This window comes from Tarenaya hassleriana, unplaced genomic scaffold (genome assembly GCF_000463585.1).
Source record: "Tarenaya hassleriana unplaced genomic scaffold, ASM46358v1 Cleome16, whole genome shotgun sequence".
NCBI classification, from domain to species: Eukaryota; Viridiplantae; Streptophyta; class Magnoliopsida; order Brassicales; family Cleomaceae; genus Tarenaya; species Tarenaya hassleriana.
Genome location: NW_010965019.1, coordinates 2,193,806 through 2,213,578, shown reverse-complemented (window position 1 = coordinate 2,213,578; position 19,773 = coordinate 2,193,806). Strand labels below are relative to the sequence as shown.

Here is a 19,773-nt window from a genome sequence, read left to right as displayed (position 1 = left end):
CATTGTAGTTTCAAAATTTTGTATTTATCAATATCGAATTATTTTCAGTAATTAATGATGGTGATTAATAGGGACGAATCTCAGTAGACAAGAAATCGTCATTAGAGATGACATCCAAGTTCGAAGTGGCAGAGAAAACGTGAAGTGAGAGAAATTAATCTCATAAAATAAGATGATGATCTTAATTGATTTTTTTAAAAAAAATTTTAAATGATATATTTTTTGTTTGATATATTTTTTTTGAAAAGTTTCATGTACTTATTGGACAAATTAATGTTATACCTTTTTGGTACGTATAATGTATTTTACATTATTTTTAAAATTATTATAATAAATATAAAAAATCGACATATACATATTGATACGTTTATTTTTTTTAAATGAAAAAACACAAACAAACAAAAGATTTGTTTTTAGGTTCTTCCTATTTTTACGGAATTCAGAAGACATATGTATATGTTTCGCAAAATGAATTACGAAGTCTATGATAAGATTTGTTCGTAAAATTGATGTATGATGTATAAAGTTCGTATAAATCAATTTATAATAAATTTCTGATAATATGTTCTAATGGTTATTTAGTATTATTCTGTTGTGTTGCATTCATCGAAGACATTGAAAATTATAGAAGCAAAAAGCGAAACTCACATCTTCATAACTCTGGATTAGACCAATTAATTGAGATTAGAGAAAAGTTAATATGGGTTATCCAAAATCATCAAACGACGTTGTTTGTCTGCAACAATTGAATACAACTGTGTGAACGCGGTATCGAACACTCTCAGTCACCCCGACGCTCATAGTGCGAGAATCGAAAGAACACAGCGGTTTTAACGAGTTCGATTACCGAGCGGAGCTCGGACCTACACCTCGGCCGGACGGTGCCGGCGTATCCACTATACGACGGATCGGAGAAGAAAACGAAAGAAATCTGGTGGATCTCCACAAACCCGGAGTCTTACCTCTCTATGTGTTTATACATAGCAAACAAGAAGAAAAGAACCGAAAGGAAGAACCCGAGAGATAGCAAACCTGACCGCCTTCGGTCTCCACCGGAATCGTCACCGGAAATGCCCTTTCTCTATCTCCTTTCTCTCTCTTGTTTCAGCCGCTTCTTCTCCGTCGAAGACTGATGATTCGATACCTTAAGGTTTCATTAACCCTTTTGTCAATACGCATCGTTTTTCAAACGAAACCAAGACCCTCCTTCTGATTAAAAGGGTTTCTCCTCTTTTTCCGCCAAAGCTACTTGGGCGTTAGGCCCACAAAACCCAACAAACTGGTTAGAATATGTTATATAATTTATCTATGAAACCACTATCATTTTTTTTATAATCGAATATTCTGGATCAAAGTCTAGACTAATTTCATGATCCAAATTTATCTATATATTTAAAAATACGTCTCATCCCCAAATTTAAAATTCGAATTCAGAACGGTATAAATGTTTTGCATCCCCTTTTTACCAATTAAATTACCTAAATTTGGATTTTTTTTTTTATCTTGTATAGATCTATAAACTTAAAGTGAAATAAAATTTTAAAATGTTTGACATGTTTTTTTTTGTGTATATATAAATTAATCGTTAGCCCTTATATATATATATATTTTGTTTTGTATTGTCCATATCCTTTTGTGTATTTTTGTAGGTGAATAATTATATATAATGAGAAAAATTCCAGACGAATTGGTTAATTATTAGAACTATAATCATTGTAACAACCCGAAGCTACTACAGAATATCAAAGTTGTCCTCACACACAAACGCGAGACCTTTTAACATGTCTTGTCCTCACTCGCACATATCCCGGAAAGTAATTTCCAGGAGGTCACCCATCCTAAAACTACTCAAAAGCGAGCACGTTTAACTTTGGAGTTCTCTCGAGATGGTTAACCGAAAAGGTATATGCATTTTGTTGCTATAATTAGCTTAATCAATTCTTTTAAGTTATCTTTGACTGTATAGTCTCATACCTACACAACCCTCGAATCCCTCTCATTCGGATGCGTTCGATTCATCCATGTACTCCCTACCCAGAAACTACTCGGAGCCACTCCTTGTCCGTACCTCTCGCACCGACGATCACTCTCCGCTCTCCTACAGTATCTTGGGCTACAACAGGCCCACCAATTTTCGCTTGGTTCATCCTAGAACCACACCGTACTGGAAAAGAACCGACTCTGGTACAATTCGTAACAACTCGAAGCCGCTACGGAATATCAAAGTTGTCCTCACACCCCAATATGAGACCTTTTGCGTGTTTTGTCATCACTCGCACGCATCCCAGAAAGTACTTCCCAGGAGGTCACCCATCTTAAGACTACTCCAAAGCAAGCACGCTTAACTTTAGAGTTCTCTCGAGATGATTAACGAAAAGGTAGATGCATCTTGTTGTTATGAGTAGCTCAATCAATTCTTTTAAGTTATCCTTGACTGTATAGTCCCACACCTATACAGCCCTCGGATTCCTCTCATTCCGGTGCGTTCGATTCATCCCTTTATCTCCTACCCAAAAGCTCATCAGGAGTCGCTCCTTGTCTATACCTCTCGCCCCCGCGATCACCCCTCGCCCTCCTACGGTATCTTGGGCTGTCATAGGCCCACCAGCTTCCGTCTGGTTCGTCCTCGAACCACACCGTATTGGGAGAGAACTGATTCCGATACCATTTGTAACAACTCGAGACCGCTACGGAATATCAAAGTTATCCCTACATATCAAAACGAGACCTTTTTGCGTGTTTTGTCCTCACTCGCACACATCCCGGAAAGTACTTCACAGGAGGTCACCCATCCTAAGACTACTCCAAAACGAGCACGCTTAACTTTAGAGTTCTCTCGAGATGGTTAACCAAAAAGGTAGATGCATCTTGTTGGTATGAGTAGCTCAATCAATTCTTTTAAGTTATCTTTGGATGTATAGTCTCATACCTACACAGCTCTCAGATCTCTCTCATTCCGGTGCATTCGATTCATCCCAGTACCCCCTATCCAGAAGCTCGTCAGGAGCCGCTCCTTGTGGAATTCGTCTATAACAATAGTTTTCGTTCAAGTATCAGGATATCACCCTTTGAGGCGTTATATGGAATACTTGTAAGACACCTCTTTGTTAGACAAAAGTTAGGGAATCTGCATTCGATAATTTTATACAATCAGATGAAGAATATTTCTTTGATAAAAGAGAAAATTTACATGATCCCCCAAAAGTCTCACACATTACCAATACCCTCGTCCTGCTGCTGCCAAAGCTGCTTCGAACCTGAAACATTACATAACAACGTCCATAAACTATATGCTTAGTGAGTACTTCGGGTTAAACCGAAAATCGTACTCAAATTGCAAATGGCTAATCAAAAGCAATATATATACACGTATAATATATGTACATATATATAACATGCCATGTGATGAATTCTAATTCAACCAATAATAATCCATATCACAACCACAATCAGTCTGGATAACAAGTCATCAGGGAAAGAAGAATGATGGATCCTAATATAGTGGATGAAAAAAAATGAGATTAAGGTAATATAGAAACAATAGCACATGATAGATAAAAAAAAGTTACACAAATAAACATAAACATGATTTAATTTTCCAAGAGAATGACATAATATTTCTCAAAGTTTAAGCAACTAAATGAAAAGCACGTTTTGGGATAACATGAAAGTTTAAACTGAGGTTTATTGGGTCTTTTAAAGTATTGAGAAAAATAGGAGCATTAACAATTGCCTTACCGTAGGGTTGACATAAGTTCATTATGCGTTTCACATGTCCATGCTTGGAAAGTACCATCCTGTCCCTTATCATGTTATTGATTCCCTTATCATGTTATTGATTATCAACCACTTGAGTTAAAATTGAATGGGACTTATGAAGAAGAACCAATCGAGATTGTTGAACGAAAGGTTAAACAACTGCGGAGAAGAGCAATTCCTCTAATAAAGGTAACATAGAGACGCCACAAAGGAGGAGATGCGACTTGGGAATTGGAGGACGACATGAAGACTCGTTATCCCCACCTTTTTGGTAAAAAATCGTACATATTATAAGTCGTTCTAGAATTCGGAACGAATTCTTCTTTTAAAGGTGGTGAAATTGTAACAAACGAATTATTTTAAAAAAATAAGAGTAGGGGATTGGATGATAAAAAGTAAAAGTTCTGAAAAAATCTGTTATTTCAGTGAGGGTACGAAATAAAAGTCTGGGCGGAATTTTTAAATTTCAGAAAAAACGGGACTAAACTGCAATTTTCACTAGGTTTTTCCTTCTTCTTCCTCCTCCTCCCATGGCTGACCCTAACTCACCTAAAACCAGATTTTTGCTACGGTCTGCCTTCTTGCACGTCGTGGAACGCCGACATCGCTCTAGTGCCACCACTTCATCATCGTCGGTCTGTTTCTCATTCATTTCTTAGTTTTTTCATCGTTTTCCTTCTCCTCTACCGCCATGGAGTTTTGTCGATTTCCGGCGAACGGAAGCTCAGTTTTGGCCGAGACTTGAAGGATTTCGAAGCCCTTGATGAGCCAAATCTTTTTTGGCAATGTTGTTGCCGGAAACAGTGGAATCTTGTCGAAAAATGTCTGAGAACCACAAAGAAAAATCAAGATTTATGGAATTCTAGTTAGATTTAGGCCAAAATAACTTCGGATTTGAATTCTTTGACTGATTTTACATAGGATACAGAAAAATCATATAATTTCAGGATATATGACAAGTGTCGACCATCGGCTGCCGACCACCGCCGACCGGCCACTGTCGCCGGAAAATTTTCCGGTGACATGGGTTGAATCATTTCAGTCCCACGGTTCCAAATCCGAAATCCGTTTTATGAAATTCAAAGTATTTAGAGATATTTAAACGATTTAAAAGAAAACAGTTTAACTGATAAAAGTTTGTTAATCGATTAACGTTTTTTTTTCTCTAGTAAAAATTTTCGAAAGATAGTATATTGATTAAAATTATTATTGATAATTAATCATAGGAAAAGAAAATCTTGAGGTGAACACGGGATCAAGGATTAAAGGAATCTTTCGGGGTTCATCGTTTAGACCGAGGTAAGGGACTTTGACAGAACTCATCTTTCTTCTATATTCGCTTAGACATGAAAATAGAGAACATAGATATCATACGGTTAGGACTTTAAGTTAGATATCTTATACTTCTTGTGAATTGATGATTGATAGTTGATGAATGATGATTGATTGTTGAAAAATTTATGTTGATTGATTATGACTTGTGACATACATTTTATGTGATGATGTTTACTTTCATGGATTTATTGGACTGTTAGAACGAGTTATATGATATTTGAAAAGATGGAAGAAGTAAAGAATTGAATTAAAGACTATGATGTGATCTCAGACTGTGCTAAAAATCTTTCAAAGTGAGTTTTAAGACCATGGTACGACACGATCCGTATGTGATGGTATGATAACAATCCGGGTATGACTGCAATTCATGTGAAGCCACAACCCCGATTACGATGGTGATCCGTAGATGTGACACCCGTAACTTGTGTCCCGCCCACGAGTTGCAACAATGGCCGATCAAAACCACGTACCGAAAATAGCGGGAATTTAAAAATATTTTTATATTAAACATACGCAGCGAAAAATATGTACATACATAGCATACACAAGTCTATAGTAGACGTATACAAGCCACAACATAAGGACAGTGGATACGAAAATATACAGAGTCGGTATACACCGCCCATAACAACTGAAAACAGTACACGTCAAAAGAGAAAATTTACATGATCCCCCAAAAGTCTCACACATTACCAATACCCTCGTCCTGCTGCTGCCAAAGCTGCTTCGAACCTGAAACATTACATAACAACGTCCATAAACTATATGCTTAGTGAGTACTTCGGGTTAAACCGAAAATCGTACTCAAATTGCAAATGGCTAATCAAAAGCAATATATATACACGTATAATATATGTACATATATATAACATGCCATGTGATGAATTCTAATTCAACCAATAATAATCCATATCACAACCACAATCAGTCTGGATAACAAGTCATCAGATATCAATTGTCAAATCGTCTCTATGTGCATCACACACATAAGATAGCATGTGGATATGGGTATCACCAGTCCAGGACATATACAAGTCAAAGATCGACCCATCAGGTCTATCCGTAATACTGAAAGTCGTCAAATCATCTATACGGGTGCATCACACGCATAGATAAGAACTCTCCATGTGCAACACACAATCCCGTCACTCTCCTCGGTCGAAACCGGAATAATAAAAATACAACAAACCAGGTCCAACACTTCATAAAAACATATCACACCAACCATCTCCCTTGATATCGATGTCACCTCTCGATACCAGAGCACCAGGTGCCTCCTCTAGGCCATCACAGACTATATCCAGCGAAGTCAGTTATCAACTGATAACTTCTCGTCAGCCATCCGCCACATAAATTCTCCTCAGACCCGAGTTCAAGCCTTTCAGAATAATTCCGCATAACCTCATCGGAAGAATCTCTCAATCCTGAGTCACGGGTAATCTATGCCAGTCTCTGTAAGGAATCGCTCCCGAACCCATTCCATAGCATGTGGAACGTCGGTGCGGTCACAGAGTAACCGTAAGGTTTCCTCAACCCGTGATAGTCCGAATCACTCAAGACTACCACGTGCATCATCGGCTCCAAGCTCCGCCCATAGGCGATCAATCAAAATCATGCCTCCTCAATATGGAACATGACCCGGATCAAGGGCCATAAAGAGGAGATCCCAAACAAAGCAATCATCAGGATATCATCTCAATTTCCGACTACAAACACACGATCGACGTTACTCCGACCCTCCGAAGTAAAGTTTCACGCCACGCCAACTACCAAAATCCCCAATCACAAGCATTCATTCGAAAGTTTGTATAAACCACACATACACACATTTTAGCTCATCGTTCCGGTATTCATTCTTATTCAAGTTTATTTTATTCTTTTATCCTTTGGTCCGATCAAATTGGGTTCCGGCTATTCCGGATTACCAATTCAACTCGTCCCAAGGGTTTAACTTACCGTGAAAGGATTCCGTTTAAGTTTCGTAGGGTTCGGGTAAGGCACTGGTCGAGGTTGATTGGATACGAGTCAGAACGTGTTGTATTGAATGTTGACCGAACCTAGACTGGTCGGTCTGGGAATCCTGACCGGTCGGTCCGAAGGCACTGGACCGGTCGGTCTGGAGGTCGTCTCCTTCTTCTGGCCAGCGCGAACTCAAGCTTGAAATGGATCCACCATGGAAGTTGCAGTCCGAGCGTTTCACTCAAAATCACCCAACCAATAGCTTAAAACAATCTAGAACACATTAGGAACTCAAATCTAAGGCCAAAAAGGGATTATCGAACCCAAATCACAGAAATCTCTATTTGAAATTTGAATGAGATTTTTGGATCTACTTCGAAACACTCACCTATCTCAATTTTGAGCTTTGGACTTTGTTGCTTAGGTCTACTAAAGTTGTTTTCTGTATTTTTCAATTGATTTTGACCAAAATCGATGCTCCAATCGAAGCTTGAAGTTTCGGACCTTGGGAGAGAATTTGAGAGAGTGAGAGATTGAAGTGAGAGTGAAGAGGAGGTAAGAATGGATGGACTTAGACGCGATTTCGCATCCCACGGAGGAAAGAGGCGGGACATGGCGAAGCATGAGGTGGCACCCGCTGGGAGGAGGAAGAAGACGCGACGAAACCTGGGTTTCGTCTTCGCCTAGACCGGTCAGTCTCTGTGTGCAGACCGACCGGTCTGGAGCTTTTTTTCCTTCTGGACCGATCGGTCTCCACCTAGACCGGTCAGTCTGGACAGTTTTCAGTCTCTTTTCTTCGCCTCGATGCGGTGCAAACCTTTGGTTTAGCTTGGGCTATGTTCGATGCTATGTTCTAGAGCCGTTTTTCTGGTTCATATAGGGTCTCCTAAGGCTCTGTGCGGATAAGGAATTCACAGGGTATTACAGTAGAGGGTTATGACTATTGGTTGAGTTTTAAGGTCATGCTACGACAATGATCTGTATATGTGATGGTATGATAACTACCCGGACATGACTGTGATTTATGTGGAGCCATAACTCCGACTATGACGACAATCCATAGAGGATTATGACTATTGATTGAGTTTTGAGATCATGGTATAACGGCGATCCGTATGTGATGGCATGATAACGACCCGGGCATGACAGCGATTCATGTGGAGTGGTAACCTCGACTACGGCAGTGATCCGTAGAAGGTTACTGCTATTGGTTGAGTTTTGAAAAGTTAACCCCGACTACGACGACGATCCGCAGAGGGTTACAACGAATTTTGTTTTGTTTTTATAATAAAGGTTTTAAGTTCAGTTTGAAGGGTACTGAATGGTCATGGAGTTTGAACTTGTTTTAAAGAATTGAATAAAGAAAAATTATAGAAATAACATGAATCAATAGGTTGTTTTCTATCTGATTGTTTATGTTGGATACAGATGCGATGTTGATAATCCTGGAATCTCAGTGAGTTATTCGCGTAGCTCGTCTCTTACTTTTCTCTATAGGTGAAAGGTGGAGCAGATCGTTTTGGTTGGACTCGGTAGTTGCCAGGAAAACGAAGATTTGGAAATCTTATTTTCTTATGACTTTAATATTTTAAATTTATATTTTGTCGAGACTTCCGTTGTAATATGAGACGATGTTTTTTGATGTGGAAAAATCTAGATTTTCTTTAAAATCCAAGTGATGATTCATCCTGTCCAAAATATCGGATTTGGATCGTTACAATCATAAAGTTGTAGGTTCGAATCTTTCTAATCTCTTCACTGAGTAGAAATTTATCCATTGGTATACGAAGGATAGTGACCACGGATTCTATATTATAAAAAACTAACTATATATCATTGTTTTGTAACCAAATTAAATATTACTGGCTTTTATTTGTTATAAATCCATATCCGACACTATCCAGTTATTATTATTTTTTTTTAAATCCACTTTCCTCGTAACAATATATCTTTTAGTTAAATTTTGTTTTCCACTTCATCTCATAATATTTTTAACATATATTATAAAATAGATTTTTTAACAGTTTACGCTTAAAAAGTTGGTAAGTTTTTAAAAGTATTTTTGTACTTTTGTATAGAAAACATCTTTTTAATTAATTTATTTACACAGATGTTTTTTTAGTATTTTATATTTTACTATTTTATAGTTTTCTCTTTATTTTATGGCGCATATACACAGTCAGCATAAATTTGTTTATATGTATCTGTACATCCTTCCTTCAAAAACTACCTCCTACTATATACATATATATATATATAATAAATTCTCCATTTCTTCCTTCGGATATTTTTCCATATATGAGATAAATTCTGACATCTATGTATAGAAAAAAATCAGAGGCAAATAATAAGGCTGCATTAATGAGCCATTACGGTCAACCCCCAAAAAAACACTATAAGAACAGAAGCGAAGCCTCACAACACTTCCACTGAAAAATAAAAACAATGAGACCCACAAAATCCATGCCTCTTTCGAGTTTTTTTTTTTTGGTAAAAGCCTCTTTCAGGTTTTATATATAAATATATATATATATATATATATGCTTTTTTCCTATAAAAAAAAATATGCAATCTAATGTAAAAAGCCATAAAACAGCAGCATCCTCCTCCTCTACAGTGGAACCGAGGCTTCAAAGGATCGTTTGGGTTAGATGTTGGACCCCAACATAACTAAGAAGACACAAAGCTAAGCAGTTGTCTCTTCTTCTCTGTCGCCGATGCTTTTGTCTCTTTAGTTATGTTGGCTCCAACACCTAATCAAATCTTTCAAAATTTCATTTCCCTTCTATATATTATTCATTTAGTCCTAAATTTAAAAGTGTTTTGAATCCATCATTTCATGTGTTTTTCTGTTAAAAATATTACGGAAATTTTACTTAAAATCGGAGGGTTTTCAAGAGCCCACGTCAAATTCTCCTTGATATAAAATTCCTAATTTTTTCTTATGATTCAGCCACATGTAACATAGATTTAGATTTTTCTTCGAATTTATATCTCTAAATTTGAAATAATGATATATTTTGCCAAACAAAATAAAATATTCTCATTGATTATGTTATTTTGCTGTTGTGGTGTAGATTCCAAATATTTGTATATTATAGTTTCAATTTTTTTTATTTATTACTATCGAATTACTGGAATTATTTTCACTATTGATTGTAAATTTAAGGGACAAAATTCACAGGACCAAAAAAAATTCATTAGAGGTGACAAACATCACAAGCTCAAGGTGATGACGGGAAAAAGAGAAAGAAGAAAAAAAAAGGAAGAAAATGTGAAATGAGAGAAAAAGTATAGATATAGTATATTGTAATCGAATTTATTTTTATATCTCAATGATACAGCATATTGTAAGGGGTGTACAGTTTTTATTTGTTTTTTTCTTTTGGGAAAGTTTTATGTATTTATCCGATAAATTAAAATTATAAATTTTAGAAAAATCCCATACAAATGCTCCAACTTTATAAAATATATCAAATAAATAGCTAAACTTTAAATTTCATCTAATTGATACTTCAAATGTTAAAATGTTCTAAATTAATACTTCAAATGTTGACATATTTTAAATAGATATCTTAACTCATTAAATTGATGACAATTCTCAACTTCGACTAGATGATAATTCTAACATAAAAAATAAATCGAGGTTGTAAATTGTTTTCAATTTCATAAATTGGATATTCATTTAGAATATTTTAACATTTTAGATTTCAATGTAGAATATTTTAACATTTAAGGTATCAATTAGATAAATTAAAATTTTAGTTATTTATTTCACACATTGTAAAGTTAGGATATTTTTGCCAAATTTTCCTAAATTTTTTAATATATTTGTTTTGTATCATGTATATTTTTATAGAATTTTCTAAATTATTAAAATAAAGATTAAAAAAATAAACATATACATAGCACAGTTAACAAAAGATTTAATTTTAGATTCTTCATATCTTTACTAAATTCAAAAGACGTGTATATGTTCTGCACAATGAAATATGATATGTAGGATAATTTCATTTTGAGATTTCTCCATATATCCGTCCATATATGATATGTTCTAATGGTTATTTGGTTGCGTAGTAAACAAATCGATTGGACAATATTCGTGTAAACATTTGTTCGTAAAATGGATGTGTGATGTATAAAAGTTCATCTAAATCAATTTATAAAGAAATTTCTGATGATTAGAGGTGGACATCGGGCATATAGTTTCGATTTTGGTTTAGTTATTTCCCAACTCGATTTATAAATTTTGTAAAATTATATCAATTCCCTTGCACAGAATTTTCATGTGTTTGGAAGTCTTTTTCAATTAAGTTAAAATATGTTTTTGTTAAAAGAACAACATTTTTAAAATATTTTCGTTTCTTTTAAATTTCAATCATTTTTATAATCATATTCTTTATTCGATAATTAAATTTAACAAAAAAAAGATAATTTGATTTGATTTAAGTATAATTTATTTATTATTATTTTTTTAATGTTTTTGTTCAAAATATCTAATGCTGTCCAAATATCTTTTACCATATATCAAGTTAATAATGACACGTATGCCCATTAAAACATAAAAACAACATAACTGAACAAAGATGTGAATGCATGAATGAATGAACGAACCCACATAATTAGAGAAAGAAATAAATAAGCGAATCCAATATTATGAATTTAATATTTGAACGTGATAAGTCTTAGAGTGGTCCGAGTTTGGAAATTTTTACGTTACACAAAAATAAAATAAAATAAATCTATATGTGGAAGGTATCTTTTTCCTTCCAATAATTGGGAACTGATTTAATGCTGCCATTTATGCAAAGAATTGTAAAGATAAACACAAAATTGGTAAATTAAAAAAAAAATATATTAAAAAAGTATTACTTTAAGTATCCATTTAAGGCATGTAAATCTTGTATGGTGGGGTCCAGCCTTATCTTTCCACGAGCATCAAAACAGTTATGCCTTATAATGTATGATTAAAAAAACAATATACACACGGAGGGTAATTAAATAAAATATAGAAATGGGTGAAAACAAATTAATAAATAAATATAGAAACTGAAAGAATAAAAAAAAAATTATATGCTTCTTGTAATTCTCGAGGATTTAGAATTCGAATTTTAAATATAAGTTGAGAATACTAAGATTTGTTGAAATAAAATAAAATTATAATCAAATGAAAAATTTCCAATATTCTACAACACTATATATACACACTAATTAAAGAAATTGTAGTACACTATAAATAGAGCCCAAACCACAACTGATTCTTCCGCACACAAACAAAAAAAAAATTGAAAAAAAAAAACAAAGAAAGAAGAAACACAGTTCCAGTCGGACAAGACAGAAAAAAAAAATGTCTCTTTCAAACGCAGAAACCAAAATGCCCGAAGAAACCTGTTCCAAGAGAATCGCAACAGAGGGAGAGAGTTCGGGTCTCAGTGTCCCCGAAGATGTTGTTCAGAACATCCTCTCGTTTTTCCCGATCAAAAACGCAATCAAATCGACTCTCGTCTCAAAAAGCTTCAGAGACTCGTGGCTCTTCTGTCGGAACTTGGACTTTAGCGGAGATTTCGGCCGGAGAGCCGACGCCATTGACATTATCAAGACCGTGTTCGAGCGAAACCAGGCCCCAGAGATCAAGAGACTGGCCTTGACTCTTTGCTATGTTGGGGTCCAAACCCAGATAGAGACTTGGATTCAGTGGTGCTTGGACAAAGGATTGGAAGAACTCGAGCTGGATTTTCTCGATGGCGTTTTCCCGATGCAGTGCTCTATCGATTTCTCGGCCCTTCAGTCGCTGACAGTGCTGAAACTCTGCCTGGTCGAGTTCCATATGCCCTCCTCTCCAAAGGGTCTCAAGTTCTTGAAGTCTCTCTGCCTTTCCCGCATCCTCGTGACCGAGGAGTTGGTCGCCTCGGTTTTCAAGAACTGCCGATTCCTCGAGAATCTTGAACTGGTCGGGTGTCACGGGATTCGGGAGCTGAGGATAAACACGAGGAATCATAATCGGTTCAGCTCGTTGAGCATTGCGGGTTGCAAGGAGATGAAGAGGATCCTCATAGATGCTCCGAATCTCGAGTCCTTTACCTTCTCCGGACTGATCACTCTGTTCGGTTTCGGAGATGTCAGTGCGGTGAAGGATTTGATGTTTCACTTTGTCACTCTGAGGAAATCCTTGATGCCTTTCAGTGCGATCGATCTCCTCAGCCATTTCTCCAACATTCAAGTCTTTACCATATCGAACGTCTTTCTCGAGGTAAAATGAGAGAACGTCTTTACCGTTGATGGTTTAGGATATATATATATATCATGTGAATCTTTCATTGATCTTTACTAGATTTGGATGAGCCCAGTCTAACGTTTTCGCGCGCTTTACCGTTGGAAGTTAACGTCACATGCTTCTTTTTTTTGGCTAAAAGTTTTCGCGCTCTTTTTTGTTGATGGTTTAGGATATATGATATATGATGTCTTCTTTCACCGATATTTACCTGATTTGAATGTGTTTAATCTAACGTTTTCGCTTTTATCATTGGAAGTTATCATTACATGATTCTCAGATGCTTCTTTTTCTCGGTTTTAAATTTTCGCGCTCTTTACCGTTGATGGTTTACGATATAGGATATAACATGCCTTCTTTCATCGATATTTACTTGATTTGGATAGGTTTAACCTGACGTTTTCGCGCTCTTTACCGTTGGAAGTTATCATCACGTGATTCTCACTTGCTTTTTTTTTTCTCGGTTTTAAATTTTCGCGCTCTTTACCATTGATAGTTTAGGATATAGGATATAAGATGCCTTCTTTCATCGATATTTACTTGATTTGGATAGGTTTAACCTGACATTTTCGTGCTCTTTATCATTGAAAATTATCATCACGTGATTCTCACGTGTTTTTTTTTCGGTTTTAAATTTTTGTGCTCTTTACCATTGATGGTTTAGGATGTAGGATATATATAAGATGTCTTTTTTTATTGATATTTACATGATTTGGATGGGTTTAACCTGACGTTTTCGTGCTTTTTACCGTACGTTGAAAGTTATCACCACATGATTCTCACGTACTTCTTTTTCTCGGTTTTAAATTTTCGCGCTCTTTACTGTTGATGGTTTAGGATATAAGATATATATAAGATGTCTTATTTTATAGATATTTACTTGATTTGGATGGGTTTAACCTGATGTTTTCGCGCTTTTTTGAAAGTTATCATCGTGTGATTCTTTTTCTTGGTTTTAAATTTTCGCACTCTTTATCGTTTATGGTTTAGGATATATATAAGATGCATTCTTTCATCGATATTTACTTGATTTGGATGGGTTTAATCTGATGTTTTCGCGCTCTTTACAGTTGAAAGTATCATCACGTGATTCTCACATGCTTCTTTTTCTCGGTTTTAATTTTTCGTACTCTCTTTACCGTTAATAGTTTAGGATATATGATATAATATGTATTCTTTCGTCAATATTTACTTGATATGGATGAGTTTAACGTCAAGTTTTCACACGCTTTATGGTTGGAAGTTATCATCATGTGCTTTTCTTTTTCTCGATTTGAAGTTACTCTTTTGTTGTTGAATGGTTTAGAATATAAGATGAGTTTAGAAACTTAACCCTTTTCCGGGAGCCGAATGCCGCAGGGTCTCACGAGGAGGTATGTGGGCAGAAATTTCACCGAGATCCTCTTCTGCTTCCACAACTTGAGGGAGTTACAGTTGCTCATGGAGAGCCATACCTATTGCAACCTCTTTGACATTGCCGACTTCGTCAAGAACTGTCCTCGCCTCGAGAAATTCTACCTCGACGCAAGTCTTTTATACCCTTAAAACATATCGTTCTTGAATCGCTTATGAATCTTGAAAACATCGTTCTTTCGTGTTTTTTGCAGGTGAATGATTTCACATTCGAACTAGGGCTCTATTGGGAGATGCATCAGAAGCATTTGCTCCGTGACTTCCCATACAAGTTGAACAGTGTCAAGTTTTTGGAGATCAAAGGGTTCAAGAACCATTGGCATGAGCTCGATATCATCCAGTTCTTCTTGCAGAATTCCCCGAATCTCGACGCCGTCGCTTTGGTTGCTCCAAGTAGGCCGAGGACGAGAATATTCGAGCCCGATTTCGAGAGGAGCCGACGTTTCAAGGAAATGGCACCGCGCGTGAAGGTGACGGTGCACGAACATCATCGATATGTGCCCAAGAGTCCGACGAATCATCTGAAACGATGGTACTACTACTGATCCTCTCTCCCTCTCTCTCTATATATGAGACATAAACATTAAGAGGGTTCAGAAACATATGTTTTGTTATTTGAGAATTCCGGTTCTTGTAATATGTTTCGGAATTAATAAATGAGGAAATCGGTTAGAACCAAAATTCATCTTTGTTCGTGGATTCTTGTTTTTAGAGGATTCAGATTTTGCACAAAAATTTCCAAAGATCTCTGTGGATTAATAGTAAATTACCATCAATTTTTTTTAAAAAAAAATTATTACGGCTACAAAGAAACTAAGAACATAATTGAAGATGAAAGAAACGACTGATGAATTGGATTGTAAAAAAATCTTGTTTACTGATATTTTGCATTGTGGTTAAATTATTTTTTTCGGTTTTGTAAATATTATATCTATTTAATTTATAAATCAATTTTTTTATTTGATTTAAATTAAATTCGTATTTTGTTTAGTCTTATTTTAAAAGTACTCAATTTAAACAAAAAAAATTGTTCAATTCTTTAGTTATTTTAATACTTTGATTGATTGACTGACTTAGTTCTAAAAATTTGTCATCAATTGAATTTTATATTATATTTATTTTCTAATTGTTATATTTTAATTATTCGTTTTGATCCATTTTTACACAAATAAAATGGAAATATTTACCACTTCGTATTCAAGAATCGAACCATATCGAACAAAAAATATAATATTTTTATGATCCAAATCCTCTAAAATTTTTAAACCGAATTCGAACTGAATACCGAAACGTTCATCTCTAATAATTGAATCTATGGGAGGACCTACTTTAAAATGAATAGGGCACATACCCCATTTGTTTAATTAAAAAAATAATTTCTTTATAAAATATAATTGATTTTAAGTAAAAATTTTATATATCCCATTATAAAAGTATGTCTGTACTACACAAATTAAACTTACCCTCAATTAAAAATATGTCTAGGTCTACCACGCCTGGTGATTACCAAATATGGTAAATGTAGTTTTTCGTGTAAATATTGTAAAATACATTTTGTAATATGTGTAATTAAACTACCAAAATATTTTTTTGTTAAGACTACCAAAATATATTCTTTTTATGAAATGTTATTAGTTGCATGACAGATATGCAACACGATTATCTTGTTTTTGCGTTTGGTGGGCTTGATTTTTGCAAGGATTAATTAATTATTATAATTTTCTAGTATACATTTATTATATATGGAGGAATATTAACGGAACATTAATTAGACACTAGTGCATGCGTATACATAATCATACAATTCACGCATGCAAGCGTCTATAAATTTATAAAAAAATAATTAATTAATCACCTGCCAAAAAAGATAATTATTCGGATTATTTTATCAAATTGACGATTATTCATTTTTTTATTATATATTATAACCGAAATACACAAAATTTCTGGTTTAAAAAATGGTACAAAAAATATTTTTTAATTGGTGTGACTAATTGCGATTGATAAAAGATCAATAAAAATCTATGGACAAACTAGATCTCATTTCGATTTTTTAAAAATCTATGGGTTAAGTTTTTTCAAAAGAAAATCTATGGGCAATCTTTTACTTAAGTATTGTAAATAATTATATTCAAATTGAGGGATTTTACTTTTATATTGCATAAAAGAGGACCTCAACTTATTAATTATATTTTTATTTAGAGATCTCACTCCAATTAATTCCTAATCTAATACAATTATAACCAAGATAGCATATATGCACCATCTTCTTAGAACATTTGCACATGTTTTAGTGTCATATGCAATTTAATTATATATTATGCTTACAATAAAAAACGATTTTAAAATTGGTATGAGCAATACGACATTGCATAATAGGACATCGTCTCTAGTGATCGAGATAAAACCCATTAATTATATATAAAATGGATATAAACATAAAATATAATGATCGAGATAAAAACAAACACTTTGCCCCAACCGTGGCTCCTGGAAATCTCACGAAACTGTTTTGTGTCAGAGTGCCTTCGTAGAATCCAACGAACGAAGATTAATTAGTAAACAAATTAAATAAATCGTGTGCATTCAGATGATATGTCGCCACGTCAGCACATGCAGCCTTCTTCGAATAATACGCCGCCACGTGTTCTGTACAACGGCTAGTTCTTGTTCTCCCTATTTATTAACCGCCAAATGATGGATAATCACAGAAAGGGTGATTTTTTCCTTTTTTTTGAAAAGTAAAATAAAAATAGATATATTTCTGTTCCAAAAATCAATCAATAAATAAACAAATCATTGGCTAACTGCGAAAAAAAATCTCAACTATAAGTACTTCGTTGTTTCTTCCACATTAAAAAAAAAAAAATCTGAACAATATCACTGAAACCTAGGATTTGTTTTCTTAGTTCCCATATCTTTGTACGTAAGGTCAGTTTCTTGTTCCATTATCCTCTTGCTCTGTTTCTCTGCTTTCTGCTCAAAACCCTCTCTTTTTTTTCTGGGTCACTGAATTGCGGTTTTGGGCATCGAAAAGATCATTTCTTTTGTGTTCATGATGCAGATATTATCGGGAGAGATTTGTGGGTTCTTCCTGTTTTGGGCGAAATGGCATTGGGGAAGAGGAAATTCGGTGCCCTGAAGTCGAACTCGGATTCGAGGACTCGTGCTGTGGATGATGGAGATTTAGGGTTAGGGTTAGGGTTAGAATCTGTGCGATACAGGAGGCGATTGGAGAGGAAAAGGGTTCGGATTTCCGGTGAAGAAGAAGTGTCGATGTTTGGACAAATCTCGTCGAAGAGGCTTTGCCACGAGACATTAGTTTCCGACAATGGAACTTCTCAACTTGAATCTCTTCCTCCAGACATTCTGGTAAATTGTTTTTTTTTTTTTTGGGAATTTGATTATCCAACGATGAATTGAGCTGAAAAAAGGTTTTATCTTCAATAATCCTATACATCTCTCTGGATATGGGGAAAATGCAAAGCTTTCAACTTTCGGTTCTGTCCACTTTCTATTTCCATAGATCGCTTCAACTCTTTGAATTTCCTTTTTCGGTATATGACAGGTTAGGGTTCTCTGCGGTGTCGAGCATGAAGACCTGAAGCAATTGTTTCATGTGTCCAAAACAATAAGAGAAGCTGTATGCAGTAGCACAGATTGATATATACACACACACACATTTATATATATATATATATATAGTTAAACACTAGTACAATCATTACTAACCAAACATTGCTGATTCCTATAACCATTTCTGGTGTCTTTTTTTCACAGACCTTGGTAGCAAAACACTCGCATTTCGCGTATACAACACCGAAGAAAACGTTGGTTTTCCGCGGTGAACTCAATCCAGATGGACCGACTGAACGGGGGGATGAGGTCGAAGCTCCCACGGCGCCAAAGGCGAGGAGGTACCGTAGAAATTTGCGGATAAAGGACAAGGAACTGTCCACAATCTCTATTCACTTGAAGTTTTAACAAATTTTGGTTGGGGCATTGCTAGCTGTTGTTGTTGGAACATAGAATGAAAGATTAGGACACCAAGAAAGAAGAAGAAGAACAAGAACATAGGATTGCTGTTTTTTTTTATGATGGAATAGGTTGTGTACATTAGACCAAAAAAAAAAAAGAGGAACACTTTTTTTTTTGGAGAGACTAAACCTTGGCCTTTCCAATAAAAAAAAAAAGTCATGAATTTGGTTGGTAATCCATATTTATTATAGAGTTGATCTCACTTCAAGGACAATAATAAATAAAAAGATGAAAAACTTTGTTGTTTCTTTAGTTGCTTGATCTAAACCCTATTTTGTCAATCTCTATCTCTCCATCTAAGACTTTTAATATCTACTCAAATCAAATCAAAACTCAATAATTCTATGTATTTATAGTTATTGTTAGATACAAAAATCATATATTTCTCTAGTAATATATACAAATACGCACTTTTTATCTATATATAGTGTTTGTTACATGAAATCGGATCCGATTAGAAACTAAAACTTTGTAACTGTTTTATACAATTTTAAAATTCAAAACATATTTATGTATGTTTTACTTCCCAAAGATTTTCTGGGTAATTTATAAGATTGGGCTGGAGAAGGCCCAATGAGAGGGTTTATGGGCTTGGAGCTCATGGCTCAATTTGTTTGGGCTTCTTTCTCATATTGTAATTTAATTCTAGTTTAGTCTTTGTTTTTTGGGATAATTCCATTTAAAACCCTATACTTTTCTCTCGTAGCAATTTAAACCCTATACTTTTTTTTGATCCAAAAAAACATTATACTTTTAAAAATTGGCAATTAAAACTCTATACTTTTAAAAATTGGAAAATAAAACCCTGAACGAAAAAAAATATTATTTAATGTTGACATGGCATCCTAGTCATCTACCACATCATCAATCCCTAATATTTAATAATATTAATTAATAAAAAATAATAATAAAATAATAATAATAAAAATAAAATTTTAAAAATTATACACATACATATATAATGAAATGATATACATATATACACATATATAAACATA

At 34.6% G+C, this 19,773-nt stretch overlaps 2 protein-coding genes across 2 annotated transcripts; both read left to right on the top strand.

Moving 5' to 3' along the window:
* Positions 1-12,338: 12,338 nt before the first annotated feature.
* Positions 12,339-15,407, top strand: LOC104809547 (putative FBD-associated F-box protein At1g61330). Its single transcript, XM_010535562.1, has 3 exons — positions 12,339-13,303; positions 14,684-14,848; positions 14,932-15,407. Exons 1-3 carry the CDS (start codon positions 12,401-12,403, stop codon positions 15,280-15,282), a joined length of 1,419 nt encoding a protein of 472 aa, XP_010533864.1. The 5' UTR covers positions 12,339-12,400; the 3' UTR covers positions 15,283-15,407.
* Positions 15,408-17,560: 2,153 nt separating this feature from the next.
* LOC104809546 (F-box protein At1g61340-like) lies at positions 17,561-18,869 on the top strand. The gene is made up of 4 exons (XM_010535561.1): positions 17,561-17,668; positions 17,802-18,109; positions 18,306-18,380; positions 18,518-18,869. The coding sequence occupies exons 2-4, from the start codon at positions 17,846-17,848 to the stop codon at positions 18,719-18,721; spliced, it is 543 nt and encodes a 180-aa protein (XP_010533863.1). The 5' UTR covers positions 17,561-17,668; positions 17,802-17,845; the 3' UTR covers positions 18,722-18,869.
* The last annotated feature ends 904 nt before the right edge of the window (positions 18,870-19,773 follow it).